Source organism: Xyrauchen texanus, chromosome 18, assembly GCF_025860055.1.
Source record: "Xyrauchen texanus isolate HMW12.3.18 chromosome 18, RBS_HiC_50CHRs, whole genome shotgun sequence".
NCBI lineage: Eukaryota > Metazoa > Chordata > Actinopteri > Cypriniformes > Catostomidae > Xyrauchen > Xyrauchen texanus.
In genome coordinates this window covers 4939765-4960545 of record NC_068293.1, presented here as the reverse complement: position 1 = coordinate 4960545, position 20781 = coordinate 4939765, and the positions used below count along the sequence as shown (strand labels likewise).

Below are 20781 nucleotides of genomic sequence, written 5' to 3'. Positions count from 1 at the left end.
CAACATCAGGGTCACCAATCTCCCTGAAGGGGGTTATTTTGTGATGGTGAATGACTGTACATTCTCCATTACATCTGCATTTAAAAAAGGCACCATCATGAAAAAAGGCACCCTGTACTTTGTATATAATATTTAACTAGATATCTGCATTTGCCTGCATACTCAAAACTCACCACCACTATGGTTTTGTGGGAGATTTCCAGGATTCACGGTTGCTAAGGTGCTCTGGATGGTTGCTAGGTGGTTGTTTACTAGTGCAAGTTAAACGAGCCCACCCATCTAATAAATAGTCACATGATTTGAGGTATCATTCATGTCCTTAGCACAAACTGGGTGGAAGAAATATAATAAGAGTAAGCAGCAACAAGTGATGCTTTTCTTAGCAAACACCACTAATATGTTATTGAAACATATTGATGTGAACATTTGTCTCACATCTGAAACTGTAGAAGCAGGATTTGTAGTGCTGTTGTGTTGTTTTGTGTCTGTTCACTCTCTGTAAACAGGAAAATATAGCATTATCTAGATTAGCCAGATAATTTATGTAATTTAGTTTAGTACCATACGGTAGGCTTGGAGGCTGAAATCTCCATTTGCAGTAGATCTGACTGCTTCGGTTTTCATTAGTTTACCTGGTCCAGACTTTCCTTGAAATAATGCAACTAAAATAACATTAATTTGCTTGGATGACATGGAAAAATTGTGGTTTTGTTGGTACTGGATCATTACACTTCCCATTTTCCTGTTGTGACTGTGACCTCACTGAATTCCACTTCCTGTCCATCACAGCTCCCCACTTGAATTCCAGCATGCCGCCTTGAATGTGTGATTTCCAGCTTAAAAGTTCCCCTCACTCACCATGTGCTCGTCCGTATACATTCAGTCTATTTAGTGATTTCACGCACTTTTCCTACTGATTCATCAAATAGCTCAGCCTCTGAGTGGACTAGAAGCTTTATCTAGCTTTGTGCTGATGTATAATTTTTAATCATCTATAGTCAAGAACATATTTTTCCAATGGTTTTTTATCATGCTTTTTCTGCTAGATTGCATATTTTGTTCTGAACATCTGAGACATAACATTGGATTATTTACCCATGCAAGCTCACAGACAAGTAGAAAATGGCTCATTTTGAAGAAAACAGCCCAAGGTTAGAGCTGATATAGAGTTTGTTACTGCTGGAGGCGTACAGAAGCAGCGATCAGAGCAGACATGAGACATTGTCGATGTTGTCTTACAGATATATTTCACTTTGTGAAATAGGGAAATATAAAAAACAAAATGTGAAATTTGTGAAATATGATATCATTGAAACTGGCAACAAAATAAATGTGACATGCTATTTGAAAAAACAAAAATCTATATTTATATTAAAATGTCCACATTATCCTCTCTAGGTGGCGCTCATTTGATGCAGATGATTTCTATGAAAATTCAGATTCGAAGCTTTAAAATTGTACCAAATATAACATTTACATTTTAAGGGTAATGCTATTACACAAACTTCTGGACGTAGTTTAAGAGGTGAAATCAAAATTATTTCTAAATTCAAACTGCACTTCAAAGAAAATGAGAAGTAGTAAATGACGAAGTGGTTAAAAAAAAGAAAAGAAAAAGAAACAAGTTTACAACCAGCTCCCCGAATCCAAACAATAACAAACTCAAGCACAACTTGGAGGCCCCTTTTGCCATAAATATCACAGTATAAAACAACAGGTGCAAAATTACTGATACAAATTAATTAAGAATATAAATGCATTTATTAGTATAAAACATTAAAATAATAATTTGAAATGTAAATTAACTATTACCTCTAGAAAGTTGAACACAAATCCCACATATTTTATCTTAATTAAACCGATTAATCATGTGCATAATAAGGTTGTGTGACAACAAAGATGTTGCTGTAGTTGTAAATGTTTTAATTGTTAATTGTTCATGTTTATTGCAACCTGCTTTACATATTATAACTATGTTCGAAATGTAATACTAGCTTTCTTCTGGAAATCTGCAGTGTCCACTGTATACTGTAATGCCTACAAGTACATGAAAAGTAAGAAATATTCCACAATTAACCGTTTAAACAGTCGTATGTTACACTGACCTCACTCTGTTTGTCATATGGCCCCATTCATTTACATGATCATTTTGGAAATAAATTATTATTATTTTTTTTTAATCTATTTTTTTGCAAAAATATATTTTATTAGTCTGGTCAAATACTCAGTAAAATAAAAATAAATAAAAAAATTGTCCCTGTTTTTACTTCAAGGTCATTGTCACACTGGAATATAAAGTGCATTGACTTGTGTACAAACTAAATACTGCAGCCATAGTAAGAATAATACGCTAGTAGTCCATTCAGAACACAGCCTGTATCTGCCAATGTTTAAGAGTGGCCCTGTTCACAGTTATGCAGAGAGTTCCACAGAGCTTATCGACTGGCATTCTTGCGAAAACTCCGCTGTACATGTGACAAGTCCAGTCAGGATCAGTTGGCTGGTGCATGTACCGCCTCACACAAAAGATCATTATTGCAACTTCAATTCATCTTACATAGGGCGTGTGGGGTGTCAGAGTTTTCCAGCAGGAGTGTGTCTGTTTTACTCAGAAAAGTAATATAATAAGAACACACACGCATACAGACACACACAGATGAACTCACCCAATGTGATTGGTCCGTAATGAGATTTCCAGCTCTCGCAGGAACTGCGTCGACTCCTGCACCCTTCTCCTGAACTTCTGCACAGGAGAGAAAAAAACGATAAGTAATTACATTATTCGTCATCTATTTGGTTTAATAATACTGTACCAATAGGAAAGAAGTGATCACCAAGGAGATCGAATTAATATATCAGTAGCTTCTCCAAGAGCGCAGAGATTAAATTGAGAGCAAATGGGAACTTTTGCTGATACTTTTGTCTTCTGCTTCTCAGATCTTTCTCCTGAGCAAAAAAATTAATAATAATAATTATGTAAAGTCTGTAAACAAAAGTCAAAAATTTCAATATGAACTAATATGTGTCACGATATGGGGAGTCAGGAGAAGGCAGACAGTAGATGCAGATCCAAACGCGGTTTTTATTAATGAAAGTATACAGATAAGAAAACACGGGAACAAAAGAAAAGTCCACGATGGGAAAATAAACTCAAAGTCAAACTAACACACGGATGAAAAGAACACAAACACTGGAACAAATCAAAAGTCCACGATGGGAAAAGTGCATTCAAACACACAGTGACACACGGGTGAACACAAGTTGACAAACCTCCACGAAGGGGAAAGGGAACCTCGGACGAACACGAATCAACATCAGGGGGCAAGAACAGCAAACATGAAACGATCCATTCACAAACAACGACTGACAGAGACTGAACAAACAGACAGGGTTAAATACATGAACAAGGGAAAAAGGGGCCAATGAACAAACAGAACTCAAACAAGGTAACAAGGTGATGAACAGAAACCAATGGCAAATTAAAGAGGGCAGGTGAAAACAATGAACGGAGAACACGAACGCTAACAGGGAGACTATGGAGCTACACAAGGGACAAAAGTGAAAACTAAGGAATTACAAAAGTGACAAATTATAAACAAAGGGCAACGGTGAAACAAGACAAGGTAATCATTACAATATGTGTCTTTTTTTAATCCTTTTTTTTTCTTTCAGGAATTTTAGGTGGACCATCCGAGGCAGGTGATACTTTAATGAAATGTGAAACCTTAATTAAAATAATTTTTCTGGTTCAATATAAGTTAAGCTCAATTGACAACATATGCAGCAACATATGCATTGATTACCACTGAAAATATTTTCAACACATCCCTCATTTATTTAAATGATCTGTGTTCAGTGGTGTTTCTGGCTAACTTGGTGCCCTAAGTGAGATCTGAAGTGGCATCCACCCTTAATGCCCCCTCCCTCCAAGAAAGTGAATGTGACCTGAACGCTGAAGCACCAAAAAGCACAAAGGCAGCATAAAAGTAATCCATAAGACTCCAAAATGACTTAAATATTGATCTTTCATTAAAACATCCTCTGCCTCTGAAACAACTTTCTTTTTTTGGCTCACATCATCAAGCCCTCTTATTTTACAACCCCTCCACATATCATAGAGGCCACTTTTCATCCATCAATTCCCAGTGAATAAAGAGCCACCCTAATGATTAAAGTTCCCTTTTATTACCAATGAATATCCTGTTTTACTCAAGAATGCTTCATATTGTGCAAATGGCTTCTGGGTGCTGTTGCATTTAAACTGTATAGTTATTATATATACTGAAGATATGGATTTAAATACTGGAGTCTTATGGACTATTTCTGTTTCCTTTATGTGATTTTTGGAGCTACAAAGGTCTGATCACCTTTCACTTGCATTGTATGGGCTTACAGAGCTGAAATATTCTTCTAAAAATCTTAATTTGTGTTCTACAGAAGAAAGTCATACACATCGGGGATGGCATTAGGGTGAGTAGATTATGAGTGAATTTTCATTTCTGAGGTGAACTGTCCCTTTAAGCACCTAAAGATTCGAGGGGGACACACCCTGGCAAAAAGCCCCATACTAAAGGCATTGTTTGTGTGGCAAAATCTTAGAAACCCTATCGATGTTTTTATTGAATAGGGTTTTACCCTATCAATTTTAATTTATCAATAAAAAAAGAATCATAATATTTAATGTGTTGCCATGGCAACACAATTTGAGATATCAAGTAACCCTTCACAAATTTACATCAGCTGTATCTTGACATTATGCTTAACAGTTTTGAAGCAATTTGGGTAAATGTAAGAGGACTATTTCAAAGCATGTTTTAAGTGCCACACTTCCTGCTTCCAGCTGACCATGACCCATAATAACCATACAGCTGAATTTTCATCAAAATCACACAATGCACACAGAAGATATGAGACACTTCCTTTTTCAACACTGCTTATGACTGTCAGTGTGATAGTTGTCCTGCTTGATGAGATCAATATGTGTACAAAGTTTGGTGAAGGTAGCTCAAAAGGGATTTGCTACAGAGCCCCCCTGCACGCCACTTTACCGTGAGTTTTTACACATGTTAAGAACCCCAAAAGTACCAAAAAACTTGAAAAGAAGAAGAAGAAAACTTTTATAAAATTAATCTCACTGAATTAAGGAGTTAAATCAACCGGAGTATAATGGAGACAATGTGATTTGCGACACATTAATTCTAATCTTGCAAACGATTTAGGATGGATAGCATGTAAACTGGGAAAGAGTGAAACAGACAGACATAAAAACAACAAAAAGAATGAGTGTAGAGAGAAAGAAGGGAGTGTGTGCTGTTCCTAGCATGGGTGTGTTTGGCACATGTGGAGTTGGGATGCAGTGTGTGTGTGTGTGTGTGTGTGTGTGTGTGTGTGTGTGTGAGACAGAGAGCTTATGCTCTCACTTTTACTTTAATCAATCCCAGCTGGAGAGAGAGAGAGAGAGAGAGAGTGAGAGAGAGAGAGCTGTTCTCCAGAGAGGTCATCCTGGAATGGACTCAATGGTGCAGACATTCTTCAGGACCCTCTGGAATGACCCTCTTCCTGCTGCCATCTGATTGGCTGAGAGCCTTGTGTGGAATGCACCATATGTAAATCTCTCAGCTCACACAAAGTAACGATTGTTTACGTCTGCAGGAAAGAACCACGACAAGAACATACAGCCTTTACTCTCTCTGCATCTCTCTCTGTTATTAGGTTCGTCCTCTACCTTCTCTGGGTCTTTCTATCCACTTCTCTCTGTTCACTCATTCTATCCATCCTTTCACTCGCTCCTTGCCACATTTCCTAAAAATTACCCCACCCCAAGGCCTCAGTCGCTCTTTCTTTCTCTGTCACTCACTCTCTCTGAGCTCATGGACATGATATCAGCGACTTACATGCTTTGTCATTGTTCAGACAATTCTGTTGGTTTTGTTTATACTTTTTGTGGCTGAATTCTGACACTTATGTTTTGAGTCATGTTGTGTGAACACATGGGTTTGTTTGGTTTTCATTGCCATGTGTGTTGTCTTGCTATTTGTTGTGTGAGTGCACTTGGCTGTGTTTTCTCATTGTCATGTGCACTCATGTAAGTTCAGTCATGACTGACACCCCGCCCCCCTTGTTACCTTGTTATTCTTTTATTTGCTTCACCTGCCTTCCCTCATTACCCTCCTCATTTCCTTACCCATTTAACCTCCCTGTGTTTTCTGTCCCATGCCAGTTTGTTGTGGATATTTATCATGGTAATTTGTCTGTTGGTCTGTTCCTGTTTCCAGTTGGTTCCTTTTGTTTGGCATAGAGCCACACAGCCTTTGAGGCTCCCCTCTCCAGCCCAGCCCATCACCAACATTATTGACCTCGACTGTGATTTTTCCCCTTAGGTGTGGTTTCTGTTTGTTTTGTTTATTTTTCAATAAAAACCCATTTTAGTTAACTTTGTGCTCTCGCTTCTCTCCGCACCCAAAACCTGACTGAATAAACTGGCCAGTAGAGGACTCAGCAAAGATATGGACATCCTCCTTTTCCCATCTCCTGCCCCCCATGGCCCCTTGGATTAACCCTGACTGTGGGCTTCCTCTCATGAGTGACCAATCCATCGTCTCACCCCCATCCAGTCAAACCCCCTGATCTCCAATGACTGGTAAACTAAGGAGGAACGGGTCAGCAGCAGCCCCTGTTGACAGTCATAATGCAGCCAAGCTTGCTGCTGACTATCAGTTGGCGGACAAGCCCACTTCTGACTGCCAGGATGTTGTGGATATTTCCCTGTCATGGTTGTTGGTCTGTTCCTGTATCCAGTTGGTTCTTGTTGTTTGGCATGGAGCCACACTGCCTTTGAGGCTCCCCTCTCCAACCAAGCCTGTCACCAAGACTACCACCATGGTCTTTTTAAAAAAAATTATTATATATATAAATAAAAGCCAATTTAAGTTAACTCTGCGCACGAGTCATCGCTTCTCTCTTTGCTCCAAAAACCTGACATGCTTGGGTCTAAATATTAAACTTTGTTGTTTTACTTGCACTGTTAGTGCAAACTTATATCATTTTGCTTCTTGAGGAAAGATGGGATACTACTTTTCTAAGTGATAAGGCTTATGGGTTATTTTGGAATGCGGGTGAGTAGTATGAATACATTTCAGGACACAAATAATCTAATTTGGGTATTTCTCACTAACAGTTTTAAGAATACTGAGGATTCAGACATACTTCTCCATTGACATACTGCTTTTGGCATACTGTATAATAGGGAAGTGTGCATATTTGGATGTGGGGCAGTTTTGTTCTTACAGGTGTAAAGGTTTACCTACAGCAGGAAGTAAAATGATCCTCCAAGGTCAGCTGTCTTACTGTAGCAGTGAGGGCCGGACTCTAGCCAAGATAATTGAGTTATCAGAGCTATTTTGTGACTGAGGTCATTCATCCCAGCACTAACACACACACACACTCAAATCAGAACTCACCTTCTTGGTCACGGCCGGGTCAAGATAACTCTGCAGCTTGTGGATGTATGTGTGAGGAGGATTCTTCACCTGGAACCTTTCCTGGAAAAATAAAAAGAGCAATAGTTTTGAATTTCTCAATGTTTTGAGTTCCTTTGCAATAGTTTTGTGTTGCCTCACATTATCATTATCATTATTATTTTTAAAGGAAGTTGAAAACACATGGACTGATGACTTCAGCAGATTTATACTATTACTATTGATTAACAACCGCGGATCTTACAGTAGGTTTGTTTTTAAAGGTTTTTAAGTTTTCATAAATTATTTTATAAAAAATAACATATGGAAAAAGACTGTTGTTTTCTTTTGTCTTTGTATTATTTCACAGCACCCTCTTTTTCTCTCCAATCACATTGAAATTAGAATTCAAATTAGAATACTCCTCTTTGTAATATTATTTCTGTTGCTGTAGCACTGTAAATTCAGTAGCAGTGCAGCGCCACGGCCAAATAGCATTGAGACATCGCTGTCTTCTATACTTATTATAGTCAATGACACTGGTTGGACAAGATGAACAAAGAGGATGATGTTATTTAGAAAAAAAGCTGAACAGCTTCTGCTTTCTTCAGGAGGAATGAAACATTCTTTTGAATCAATTCTTTGCAGTGGATTGGCCAAACGTGTTCGATAAAAGGTTTGAATCAATTTGCTATTCAGTACGATCCGTTCGGACATTCACTGAATCATTTGGAGCGTTTCTCACTGGACTGGATACTGGATGTACTGGTGTTACGCTTGAGTAATGAGGCAGACGAGGAGATGCGGATCCAAACGCAGTTGAGCTTTATTAAATGAACCAAACAGGAAAACACAAAGGAACAACCCACGATGGGGAAATGAAACATAAACTGAATGAGCTGACCAAGGTAGACACGAATAGGGAACTCGGGAAGGAAAGATTCACCAGGTTAACATCAAACGACGATAGACAAGGACTGAACCAAAAGCCAGGGTATAAATACATGAACATAGGAAAAAGGGACCAATGAACAAACAGAACTCAAACAAGATAACAAGGTGATTAACAGAAGTAAAAGGCAAACTAATGAGGACAGGTGAAAACAATGAACAGAGGAAACACGAACGTTAACAAAGAGACTATGGAGTTACATAAGGGACTAAAGTGAAAACTAAGAAGTGCAAAAAGTGACAAGATGGCAAACAAGAGGGCAACAGTGAAACAAGACAGGGTATTCATAACAGAGCCCCCCCTCAAAGGATCGGCTTCCAGACGATCCTAGAAGACAAAGACAAAAGACAAAAAACCCACAGAGAACAAAATGATGGCACCGGGGGCAGACAGGCAGACCAGGGGGGGCATAAGAACAAGGAGGCAGTCCAAGGGGCACAGAGGGCAGGCAGGAAGTCCGGGGGGGCCACGAGGGGAAATGAGACAGTCCACGGGGGCACAAAGGGAGATGAAACAGTCCACGGGGGGCACAAAGGGAGATGAGACAGTCCACGGGGGCACAAGGGACAATTAGGCAGTCCATGGAGGCACAAAGGGACAGGTTTAGGAGGCCGGGGTGGTATCGACCGGGCAGGGACAGGTTTGGGGGACCTGGGAGGAGGCCACTGGACAGGGACTGGGTCAGGAGGCCTGGGGGGAGGCCTCAGGACGGGAACAGGGTCAGGAGGCCTGGGTGGAGGCCACCGGACAGGGACTAGGTCAGGGGGCCTGGGAAGAGGCCACGGGACTGGGACTGGGTCAGGAGGTCTGGGAAGAGGCCACAGGACAGAGGCTGGCAGAGCCGTGTGAGGCGGAGCCAAGGAGGACTTCGGAGGCGGAGCCGTAGAAGACTTGGGAGGCGGCGCCAAAGGAGGCTTAGGCAGGGCCGTGGCAGACTCAGGCGGTAAGGCCTTGGGCAGGTCAGGAGGCGGAACAGTGTTGGGCGGAGCCAAGGGAGGCGATGGTGTAGAAGGCTCAGAAGGCGGAGCCACTGGAGGTGGAGCCGAAGGTGGCGAGGGCGAAGGAGGCTCTGAAGACGGAGCCAATGGAGGCTTCGGAGGCGGAGCCGGGAGAGGCTCGGGAGGCTCCGGAGGTGGAATTGAAGGAGGTTCAGGAGGCGGAGCCGAAGGAGGCGAGGGCGATGAAGGCTCTGAAGGCGGGGCTGAGGGAGGCTCAGGAGGTGGAGCTGAAAGAGGCTCAGGAGGCGGAGCCGAGGTAGGCGGCACCGTGGGAGGCTTTAGGAGCGGAGACCAGGAAGACTCTGGAGGCTCTGGGGGCAGAGACGTAGGAGGCTCTGAGGGTGAAGCCGTCGAAGGCTTGAGTGGCTCGAGAGGCGGGGCCGGAGGAAGCTCGGGAGGTGGAGCCATAGGAGGCTCGGGAGGCTCTGAGGGCGGAGCCGTCGAAGGCTTGAGTGGCTCGATCGGCGGAGCCGTAGGAGGCTCGGGAGGCTCGGCGGGCGGTGCCGTCGAAGGCTTGAGTGGATCGAGAGGCGGAGCCATAGGAGGCTCTGGAGGCGAGCCGCAGGAGGCCCGGAGCTGCAGGAGGCTGGAGGCGGAGCTGCAGGAGGCTCGAGAGGCTCTGGGGGCAGAGCCGTCGAAGGCTTGAGTGGGTCGGGAGGCGGAGCCGTAGGAGGCCCTGGGGGCGGAGCCGTAGGAGACTCAAGAGGCTCTGGGGACGGAGCCCTGGAAGGCTCGAGAGGCGGAGCCCTGGGTGGCTCGAGAGGCCTGGAAGGCGAAGCCCTGGAAGGCTCGAGAGGTTCGAGAGGCGGAGCCCTGGGAGGCTCGAGAGGCTTGAGAGACGGAGCCCTGGAAGACTCGAGAGACTTGAGAGGCGGAGCCCTGGGAGGCTCGAGAGGCTTGAGGGGCGGAGCCCTGGCAGGCTCGAGAGGCTTGAGGGGCGGAGCCCTGGCAGGCTCGAGAGGCTTGAGGGGCGGAGCCCTGGCAGGCTCGAGAGGCGGAGCCCTGGCAGACTCGAGAGGCTTGAGAGGCGGAGCTCTGGGAAGCTCAGAGGGCAGAGCTCTGGAAAGCTTGGGAGGCTTGAGAGACGGAGCCCTGGAAGACTCGAGAGACTTGAGAGACGGAGCCCTGGAAGGCTCGAGGGGCTTGAGGGGCGGAGCCTTGGTAGGATCGGAGGGCGGAGCTCTGGAAAGCTTGGGAGGCTTGAGAGGCGGAGCCCTGGAAGGCTCGAGAGACTTGAGAGGCGGAGCCCTGGAAGGCTCGAGGGGCTTGAGGGGCGGAGCCCTGGTAGGCTCGAGGGGCTTGGGAGGCGGAGCCCTAGAAGGCTCGAGAGGCTTGAGAGGTGGAGCTCTGGGAAGCTCGGATAGCGGAGCTCTGGAAAGCTCGGGAAACTCGGATGGCGGAGCTCTGGAAAGCTCGGGAAACTTGGAAGGCGGAGCCCTAGAAGGCTCGAGAGGCTTGAGAGGTGGAGCTCTGGGAAGCTCGGAGGGCGGAGCTCTGGAAAGATCGGGAAACTCGGATGGCGGAGCTCTGGAAAGCTCGGGAAACTCGGATGGCGGAGCTCTGGAAAGCTCGGGAAACTCGGATGGCGGAGCTCTGGAAAGCTCGGGAGGAGGAGCCCTGGAAGACTCGAGAGACTTGGGAGGCGGAGCCCTGGTAGGCTCGAGAGGGGGAGCCCTGGAAGGCTCGGGAGGTGCCGCACTCTAGGATGGGCACGACCACTAGCACTGGCTCTTGGACGGTCATGGCTTCAGGCTCTGGCTCTTGGACGATCGAGGCTTCTGGTACTGGCTCTTGGACGGTCACGGCTACTGGCACTGGCTCTTGGACGGTCACGGCTACTGGCACTGGCTCTTGGACGGTCACGGCTTTAGGCACTGGCTCTTGGACGGTCACGGCTTTAGGCACTGGCTCTTGGACAGTCGAGGCTGCAGGCGCTGGCTCAGGGACGGTCGAGGCTACAGGCGCTGGCTCAGGGACGGTCGAGGCTACAGGCGCTGGCTCAGGGACGGTCGAGGCTACAGGCGCTGGCTCAGGGACATCTGAGGCTACAGGCGCTGGCTCACTGACGTTTGAGGCTACAGGCGCTGGCTCACTGACGTCCGAGGCTACAAGCACTGGCTCACTGACGTCTGAGGCTACGGGCTCTGGCTGGGTTACCGTGGTAAGCGCCGGCTTGGGTTCGCTGGGCGCTGAGGGCAGAGCCAAGGGGGGTTCAGAGCATGGGGCTGTGGCAGGCGGAGGCTGGAGTGCAGAGACCTCTCCCTTTCTCCTCTTCCTCCGGGCTGATGCGACTGGCGAAGCTGGGATGTTGTTCCTGGTCAGCGTGGTTTCAGGTTCGCTGACCGTGGCTGGCAAGGGCTCAGGCTCGCTGACCGCGGTTGACGAGGGCTCAGGCTTGCTGACGGTAGAGGCCGTAGGCGCTGGTTCGCTCACTGTGACATGCGTGGCCGCTGGCTCGCTCACTGTGACATGCGTGGCCGCTGGCTCGCTCACCGGGGCAGGCGTGGGCTCTGGCTCGCAGACCGGGGCAGGCGTGGGCTCTGGCTCGCAGACCGGGGCAGACGTGGGCCGGGAGGCGGAAGCCTGTCTTCTCCTCCTCCTCCGGGCAGACGAAGAGGGCCGCGCTGGTTCGTTGACAGGCGTGAAAGGACGAACCACGGGCGAATGGAGGGTCAATACTGTGGGAGGCGCAACGGGGTTCTCCTCGATGATGTCCACTGTTAGAGGAGAACCGCAGGCCTGTAGGGTCTCCTCTACGAACGCGCGGAGCGTCCAGTCGCGCGTTGGCGGTGGCAACCGCTCCTTCAGCCCGTCACTCAGGTTGCCTCGGAAGAAGACCACAAGGGAGGAATTAGGGAAGTCTGAAACGTTTGCCAGGACAAGAAAGTCGTGGATGTGGTCTTCTATCGGTCGGTCCCCTTGCTTCAGGCAGAGCAGTTCGTAATTCGCTCTTTGGACTGCTGGATCCATGGGTGGTCTATCGTTCTGTTACGCTTGAGTAATGAGGCAGACGAGGAGATGCGGATCCAAACGCAGTTGAGCTTTATTAAATGAACCAAACAGGAAAACACAAAGGAACAACCCACGATGGGGAAATGAAACATAAACTGAATGAGCTGACCAAGGTAGACACGAATAGGGAACTCGGGAAGGAAAGATTCACCAGGTTAACATCAAACGACGATAGACAAGGACTGAACCAAAAGCCAGGGTATAAATACATGAACATAGGAAAAAGGGACCAATGAACAAACAGAACTCAAACAAGATAACAAGGTGATTAACAGAAGTAAAAGGCAAACTAATGAGGACAGGTGAAAACAATGAACAGAGGAAACACGAACGCTAACAAAGAGACTATGGAGTTACATAAGGGACTAAAGTGAAAACTAAGAAGTGCAAAAAGTGACAAGATGGCAAACAAGAGGGCAACAGTGAAACAAGACAGGGTATTCACTGGATGAAGTGGATGTTTTTGCATCTGAACAGCCTTTCAATTCAATAAGTTCCAAATAAAAAGAGAAAATAATAAAATGAGTTGAAGTACAGTTGTTATCAAAAAATATGCTTTACCATATATAGTTATATATAAGTTATACATAAATGGTTTATGTAGCTCAATAATTTTTTCATAAAATTTCCAGCAAAAAAATAAACTGTATCATAATATATAACATTATCATTATATAAAATTACTCATAACGTGATATAATATTATGGTCATAGCACAACCCCCTCGCATAAACTGATAACACTTTACAAAACTTTTACATACGTTAACATTAGATAATGCATTAGGCATCTTGAATTAACAATGAACAATATGTTTTTATAGCAATTATTAATCCTAGTTAATGTTAAAAAATACAATTGTTCATTGCTAGTTTATGTTAGTTCATAGTACACGTTTAACTAATGTTAACAAATAGAACCTTATTGTATAGTGTTACCCATGATCTTAATGAAAGACTGGCACACTGTGAGAAAGGAGGGAGTAAGGGATGGAAATTGTTTTACCTGGTCACAGATGAGTTCCCACTTCTTCTCGTTGTCGTACTGCCGTAGTAATCTTGCTTTGTCTGGAGGCAGGTTCATTGAGTTCTGTATATAGATACACATATAGACTGGAGTCACTATATATATATATATATATATTTGTTTTTACAGGACAATCAGACAAACCGATAAAACAAGACTAAAAATAAATCAATCCAGACCTCATAGATGCATAGAAAGCTAACACAAATGGACCAAACCCCCCCACAAAACTCAAAACTCTTTTCATGGATCTTGATGGATGTTTGGATGCCTTTACACAGATAGTAAAAACAAGTATATAGGCTTTAACAGTGTCATGTATTGGACTGAAGTGGAGAAATATGTGCATGTGTTTGCTACTCCCCACATCCATATCAAACTGTCTTCCACTGTTTGTCTGTGTTTAAAATCTGCCATTTCAGCAGAACAACAGAGAGAGACACTTGAGGCTGTAACTGTATGCCAGAATCATTTTCCTCTGCACAAAGACAGCTGCAAAAGAGCTGCTCAACTGCACCATTAGAAGCAAATAATCGAAACATTCCCATCAGTGCAGAAAGCTGCAGTCCCTTAGTTACATCTAACTAGATTTTTACATTTTCTGAAGAAAATGTCAAGTGGTGCTTGTCCATTCAAAAACTTCACTGTCACAATTCTGGAATGCTGTTGTTGCCAGGGCATTGGTTTGCTGTTGCTAAAGTGCTCAGAGTGGTTTCTAGAGCACTACTAGTTGGTTGCTATAGAGGTTTTGAGTTGTTACAAGGTAGTTACTTAATCAAAAAAGCCAATATCCTGGTCTCTTGATATAGCTCATGTGCTCATGACATACATGGAGATTTTTACACTGTAACGTACAGCACATCTGCACATAATGTGTGCACTCAAACTCCAAATGTGCTGAGATCAGACCTCCACCTCTCTCTCTTGGCTCAGACACAAGCGCTGTCCCCTCCATCTCCCCTACTTACACACATCTGCTGCGTGGAACTCCCCCAAAATACTGCAGTCACCAGAGCCCTATCAGTACCCCACCCACCTGAGCGAAACTCACACCACCCAACCAAGCACAAAAACATGAGCCCCTCTCCAACTGTGTGCTGATGGCAAAACACAGCCAGGGCTGTTAAATTATATCTTCATTTGGAAAAATCTATCAAATAGCAACCCTATTGTTAATCTTTGTGTGCTGTCATGGGCAGCTCATGTTTTTACTCCATAGATTTCCAGAGAGGCATTATGCACTCAGGGAGCCGCTTTAAAGCGGATGTGTTTATTGTCTTTTCCAGCCTCAACACAGCAGCTGTTTAACAGAGAATAACTCAACACATCTGATCAAGACAACCATTATGATGTTTATGAAAATTTTTTTCTACAGCATGTCTTCAATATATATATATATATATACACACACACACACACACACACACACTGGTGGCCAAAAGTTTGGAATAGTGTACAGATTTTACTATTGTGGAAAGAAATTGGTACTTTTTTTCACCAAAGTGGCATTCAACTGATCACAATGTATAGTCAGGACATTAGTAACATGAAGAATTACTATTGCAATTTGAAAAAAAAATTCAGAACTTCTTCAAAGAGAACTCTTCAAAAAATTCTCCAAGTGCAGCAATGACAGCTTTGCAGATCCTTGACATACTAGCAGTCAGTTTGTCCAGATTCTCAGGTGACATTTCACCCCAAACTTCCTGTAGCACTTGCCATAGATGTGGCTGTCTTGTCAGGCACTTCTCTTTGCAATTCTTCCCATACTGCCTGCACCCCTGAGCCTTCTCTTTACTGTTGTACATGAAACTGTGTTGAGCGGGTAGAATTCAATGAAGCTGTCAGCTGAGGACATGTGAGGCATCTATTTCTCAAACTAGAGACTCTGATGTACTTATCCTCTTGTTTAGTTGTGCATCTGGTCTTCCACATCTCTTTCTGTCCTTGTTAGAGCCAGTTGTCCTTTTCCTTTGAAGACTGTAGTGTACACCTTTGTATGAAATCTTCAGTTTTTTGGCAATTTCAAGCATCGTATAGCCTTCATTCCTCAAAACAATGATTGACTGACAAGTTTCTAGAGAAAGCTGTTTGAATATTGACCGTAAGACATGCCGTGGAAACTCAAAAACAAACACAAAGACATTTTTAAGCTTCATTTAATGAACAAAATAGCTTTTAAATGTGTTTGATATAATGACAAGTGAATTTCTAGTACCAAATTAGCAATGTAGCATGATTACTCAATGATAAGGTGTTTGAGTGATGCTGCTTGAAATGGTGCCAGTCTAGATTTGATAAAAAAAAAATAAATACTTGGGTGCTGTTTTTTACATCAGTAATGTCCTGACTATACTTTGTGATCAGTCGAATGCCAGTTTGGTGAATTAAAGTACCAATTTCCTTCTGAAACAGCAGAATCTGTGCATTATTCCAAACTTTTGGCTGCCAGTGTGTGTATATATATGCATGACATGCACAAAAATACCAAAAAGGGAGATGCCATAAATATCATTTACATTTTACACAGTTTTCTGGAATACTAGATTGTGATTTGTCAGTGGCAACACTCAATATTTGCATTAAACTAAAAATTGTATACTGACAGCTAAACTATCATTGACCGTGTCTGAAGCAACCGATGTCCTACACAGCTGTATCACTCTCTGCTTTCTTTCTTCTCATATAATAAAACCATTTCTATACAAATCAATATTTCTTGTACATGTGTGTAAATGCAGGAGACTTCACTTTTGCGTCCCTCCAGAACAGTGAAACACAAAGTATCTTGCTCTGTAGTTTAGGACAAACATGTTAATGAAGGCTGTGTAATAAGATATTACCATGACAACAGACAAACCCAAATCTAATCTATGAGGGCAGATATCTGACAAATGAAATAAAGATCTAGAGAATCACAGACACCCACAGGAAACAGACGGCACCTGCCTCATGGCCGGCCACCAAGAACCCGTGAAAGGCTTCGAATTGTCCCTGAAAGAAAAGAACAGTTTCCTCACATCCTGGGCCCCACACTCGGTGTCCGCGGTAGTTGTTATCATGACCTTCCCGCACCCGTGCGCCGGGGTGTGGCACAAATCCGCCTCTGATGTGATGGCCTTCATGGGTCCCGAGGACGAACTTCTTCCTCTCCTGTCAAAGGCTGTTCCGGGAGTGGTCACAAGGAGCCAGATAAGTGCTTTGATGTCCCTGGACTTGGCACGGCCACAAGTGGCACCTCAGAACCATCATGAGGCCCCGCCCAGCTGTCCAACACGATTTTTCCCTTGGTCCCCCTTGGGCGGAGCTTGGGCCTGTGGCTTGCGCTCCCCAACCAGACACGGTGGCTGATCGGTACTGTCTGACTTGGCTATGCGATTCAATTAGGCCCTGTACTGGGGTAGGTGCTCCACATGCATTGGTTATCCCGTTGGTAACCCTGTGTGATGTATTTTCCACAAAAGGGTTTCCCCGTTGGTAAACCGCATCTTCCTTGGACAGAGGCTTCTCTGCCCCCGGTCACAGTGTTTGTAGTAACTCCTCCCCTTTTGGGATCACGGGACCCTTCCACATGACGTTCTTCTGACCGGCCAGTCCTTATTTTTCTGAGCAGTCGACTTGTCCCTGAGGTGCAGGGAACCGTTTGGTGCCTACGAGTGCTTTGGGGGAAGTTACGTGACGGCCTGGTGAGCTGGCTATGAGGCACACAGAGCTCTGCCCATCTCACACCGCCAGTCCACGTAACAGTACAGCAGTTGTGGCGTTTTCCATAGGGACGCCTAGTGTCACTTCATTGATACAAATTTGAGTGAGTGACAGAAAGGGAAGTCTTGGTTACTTTCGTAACCTCCATTCCCTAATGGAGGGAATGAGATGCAGTCTCGGCTCCTCAGCGCAAAACCTGAATGAGTGGTTGCATTCCAGCTCCTTATATACCCATATGTCCAGGGGAGTGGCATGCAAATTCCACTTGTCAATTTTCCTTGGCCTTTACGAAACGCACTCTCGCCTGGTCCTCAACCGCTCCTCCGCCCTCTGGTGGATGTCAGCTTGCTCCTCCCACAACGGACGGCAGCGACCCCTCCGTCCACAAGCAGACGGCTGCAGCTGCAGCCCTGGCGGATGGCAGCGGCGGGGACTCCACGATAGCGCACCCTCCTCCTTCCCGAGTTTCGGCACCACTGTAACAATTATGGAAGGGTAAGGAGGAGGCGGATACCGGCTGAACTGTAAACATAAAGTTTTAATGTCAAACTTAACTTTCAAAAAATAAACAAACACAGACACACATGCAACGCAGCTGCGTGCATCTCTCTCTCTCTGAACTGGCGCCTCCAGCTCCCCTTTATCTCGCTCTCCCAATCAGCTGATTCAGTACTGGCACAGCCATGCCCTCCTCCTTGTCACAACCTCCTTATCTGAACTTAATTTGACAGAAAAACACAGCTAAAGCCTGATTTATACTATGGAAGAAGCAGAACTTTTTTCTCCTGGCTAAAGCACCCTAGGCATTAGGCAAACAAAGCTGGCATATATACAGTGTCAATACAATGTTGTTTTAATATAATTTTTTTGTCACAGTGTTTAACGTACTGTTCCAGCCATGAAAATAATGCCAACAATGTCGTTTTTCTCTCCGTGGATCGGTGCTTTTAATGTTGTATCACTTCTTTATTTTATTAAACTTAAACCATGCTGTCATCTTTCTCTCTGCTCACCATCATTACACCATCTCCATTTGGTCTTTCCTCAACTCTTTCAATGATCACCCCTGATAGAGTTGAGAAATTCTTCTCATTTCCTCATAATGTCTTCCTCCAATTTCCTCTTCTTTCAACAACTCTACCTCTTCTCAGTTTGCACCTCTTCTTTGTCTTCTTCATCCTCTCCCATTTTATAGATAGCAAAGTCATGATAGTTGTGTGAAAAATGTTGTAAATTGCATTCCCTTTGCTGTGAGCATTAATAACAGAGCAGATATCCATATAAAGGCATTTGACAACCTGACGTGCATTTGTGAGTATGACTTTAATTTAGCTGTCTGTGTTAACTGCTTTGAAAGCATAAATCTTGGATCAGAGAAATATGTGTGTATGTGAAAATTATGAAAATCAAGGGAAATGCACATTTTGTTTAGGATAATTACAAAGTGTTCAGATTGCTGTTTTGAGAGCATTGACTTGAGCTTGGAGAAATGTGTCGAGAAAAAACCATACAAACTACCAGAAAAGTTATCTGGCAAATGTAGCATGATTTGTATTCACCACAGCGGAAAACCTGCTGAAATGAGAAAGACATTTCCAAGAACAAATCCTTAGTTAGGCAACTGATGTCACTTTTAACCCTGTGCAGTAGTAGTCACTTTAACCTCGCCAGCTGACATTTGATGACCTGTGTTTCAATTTGTCTTCTGGTTCTGTCCTAACCGCTCAAAAATCTAAATAACCACCTACATATCTACCCCACCCTGCCCCATACACCACTAAACACAGCTTTAAATTCACAGCAGAGAACATGACTAAGAGGGATATATCCTCAAGAAAGAAAGAAAGACTTTCTCTAGGTTGTCATTATACATTTCATCAGAGAGGACATAACCTCTGTGCATCCATTCATCTCTCTGTCAATTCTACATAACCTCACAGAAAGAGAAGACATGAACACACACTACAGTTGTCATAAACTCACATTTTGACAGGAGTGTAATTAGAGCACATTAAAGAGTCTTAACTCAAAATCACTGCTGTGTTTAGTCTCAGATTAGACCTGTGCTGTGGTCTATTTGTAGAATACTAATGAAATGCATCATGCTCTTAACGGTCCAAAAGACACAAGGGCCACAATCACTAGTTATTACATCAAAGGGCTGTTTCCATATCAGCATTTGTCTTAAAAATGATGATGCACATTATTTGATATTGTGAAATCTATAACTAAAGGCTGATGCCCAAAAACATATTATACATGTGCATAGTCATATGGGTCATATTTCACAACAAAATCAATAGAATAAAATTAACAAATAAGAAAAAAAAACACATATTAAAAGTATTTCTAAATCATGAAATTTGTTTTTGGCAGTATATGACAGTTTGCTTAATTAACATGGAAATCATGTAAAAATGCATAAAATATGAATGGTACTAAAAAAGTCTTTATTTTCTTAACGCAAAAGATCATTACGGCTATTTTTATTTTGAGATGCCACCTGGAAATGTTTATTTTAGATTTGAAGTATAATTTCGAGGAAAAAAACAGGACCATTAAAAGCACCATCATGACATTTAAGCACCCCCCCCCAAAAAAAAAAAACTTTACCGTAATAAAAAAATACAAAAATGAAAATCTCATCAATACTGTAAAAAAAAAAAAAAACTATACTATTTAATGGTCTGCACTTATATAGCACCTTTTTTAACCTTAGAGGTTACCAAAGCGCTTTACACTGTGACTCATTCACCCATTCACACACACATTCACACACACACACATTCACACACTAATGGCGGCAGAGATGCCATGCAAGGCGCTAACCTGCCATTGGGAGCAACTTGGGTTTCAGTGTCTTGCCCAAGGACACTTCGGCATGTGGAGTCATGTGGGCCAGGAATCGAACCACCAACCCTGCGATTAGCGGCCGACCCGCTCTACCATCTGAGCCACAGCCGCTATTTAAATTGTATTAAATTACGTAATAAGTATGTATTTATACATCATGGTGGGATTTGCTTTGAAATGTGACCTGGACATGTTGCTGAGAGATTCATCCACATAAATGTACTGTAAATGTAGACGTGTCTGGAATAGGAGTACTAATAACATGTGGTCTGGTAATACAGTCAGGCAGACATACAGTAAATCCATTGTGAAAGCAGTTGTTATTAATGAATATTAACTGAATGTATGGTATATAATGAGTATAACAGAACAGGGTTTGATGGGAGTTCACATTAAAGATTTGATAGAGTGAATGTCAGAGGCTAGACAAATGTCACCACATTTCAACCAGTGTCCTGGTAAAGTCATGTTTGAATTCTCTTGTATCAGATTCATTCATAAAGCACAAGAGCCCATCTAATCTTTGTCTATGAGGTGAAGAGTGTATAAGTGTGTTAGACAGCTGCTCGCTCAGACATCCTCAAATCTCTTTCCTCTCTGTGAGGCATGCGGTCACTCTTTCTCATATATTTCTGTGTCTGGTGTTGAGGGAGAGGAGACAGTCACATCCACTGGACCAAAGAATTAGCTTTCTGTCTCTCTTAGTCTCTCTGTCTAGTTCTGGTTCCCACACAGGTAAAATGTAAAAATAATATATAACATTAAAATAAAATAAATA

At 43.7% G+C, this 20781-nt stretch overlaps 1 protein-coding gene across 4 annotated transcripts in view; it reads right to left on the bottom strand.

Moving 5' to 3' along the window:
• fmnl2a (formin-like 2a) overlaps positions 1-20781 on the bottom strand; it is a 138123-nt gene that overhangs the window by 86948 nt on the left and 30394 nt on the right. For all 4 annotated transcript variants that reach the window (XM_052148410.1, XM_052148409.1, XM_052148411.1 and 1 more), the window contains exons 2-4: positions 13425-13508; positions 7461-7541; positions 2667-2743 (exon numbers count right to left, since the gene is read on the bottom strand). In XM_052148410.1, coding sequence (XP_052004370.1) covers positions 2667-2743; positions 7461-7541; positions 13425-13508 — 242 coding nt within the window. The remainder of the gene's footprint in view (positions 1-2666; positions 2744-7460; positions 7542-13424; positions 13509-20781) is intronic.